Consider the following 1,099-nt stretch of genomic DNA (forward strand, 5'->3'; position numbering starts at 1 on the left):
ACATAACGACCGTTTATATCTGTTGTCTCATCAACCGCGATCCAAATGTTATTTTCACCAATATCATTTTTTATTTTAGTTAAAGTTTTATCATAACAAAGGGAAAGATAATTTTTTCGTAATAAACTTTCATCAGGTATATGTTTGCCAGTATATTTTTCTAAAAAAGCTCGAAATTGTGGATTTTGTAGCTTATACCACGGTATATTAGCAACAATTAAACTCAAACATAGGTCTTCATACAATTCATTTACATTTTTTTTAGATGTAGATTCTGGTAAAAACAATTGTTTTGGATTATTAGACTTACGCTTTAAAGCTTCTTGGTGTGATGATGTGTTCACATGTTGGATTATTTGAGACTTTTTAATGCATGGTATGTGTTTGTCACACAGTTGACAAAAAAGAGTCGTCCCATCAATTTTAAAGTTTACATTATCTTTATTTAGTGGTAGTATCCACTGAGCAATTAAATTTTTTAATTTGCTTGGTGGGGTTTTCGGCATTTTGGAAAATAAGTAATTAAAAACAAACAACTAAAAGAAATGAAACTACACTCGGTATGATAATACTACGTATACACGACGAGCGACAAAGAACGATAGACAGATTGAATGTCAACTAATTCAACCACACACTTACATCATTTATGTTGTACAATAATCTTTGTACCTACCTCTTCTAGGAACACGATAATAATGATTATCATTTATAATGATAAACGAATATTTAGAGTTATTTTTATAATGTTTTTCTAATTCATTTCTACTTTACATGACTTGTAAAGCATTTTAATCATAAATCTACACATAGTTTTCTAAAAAATAACAGACTAAATTTATTTAGTATAATATTATGTATAATTTTGGTCAAAGCAACAAAAAAAATCCAAATTCCATAAAATTAATCGAAATATTCTCAAATATTCTTTTTTAAGCAAAATATTCTTTTAACTTAAAATATTCTCAAATATGCAAAAAAAACTTTTGCTATTGATATCTTTGTTTCCCGATTTGTAAAGATTTCGAACCCCCGCATGTCTACATACGCTCAAAAAAAATATGTTAAAGAATATAATTCCGACCTCTACTTATGACGC

At 27.8% G+C, this 1,099-nt stretch overlaps 1 protein-coding gene across 1 annotated transcript; it reads right to left on the reverse strand.

Annotated features, from left to right (window-relative positions):
* Positions 1-127: 127 nt before the first annotated feature.
* Positions 128-506, reverse strand: LOC126909096 (CGG triplet repeat-binding protein 1-like; the record flags this gene model as incomplete). The annotated part of the gene is made up of 1 exon (XM_050691481.1): positions 128-506. A coding segment is annotated over exon 1 (379 nt), but the record flags the coding sequence as incomplete, so codon positions are not given.
* Between the last annotated feature and the right edge of the window lie 593 nt (positions 507-1,099).

Source organism: Daktulosphaira vitifoliae, unplaced genomic scaffold (assembly GCF_025091365.1).
Source record: "Daktulosphaira vitifoliae isolate Bord-2020 unplaced genomic scaffold, ASM2509136v1 Scaffold_117, whole genome shotgun sequence".
NCBI classification, from domain to species: Eukaryota; Metazoa; Arthropoda; class Insecta; order Hemiptera; family Phylloxeridae; genus Daktulosphaira; species Daktulosphaira vitifoliae.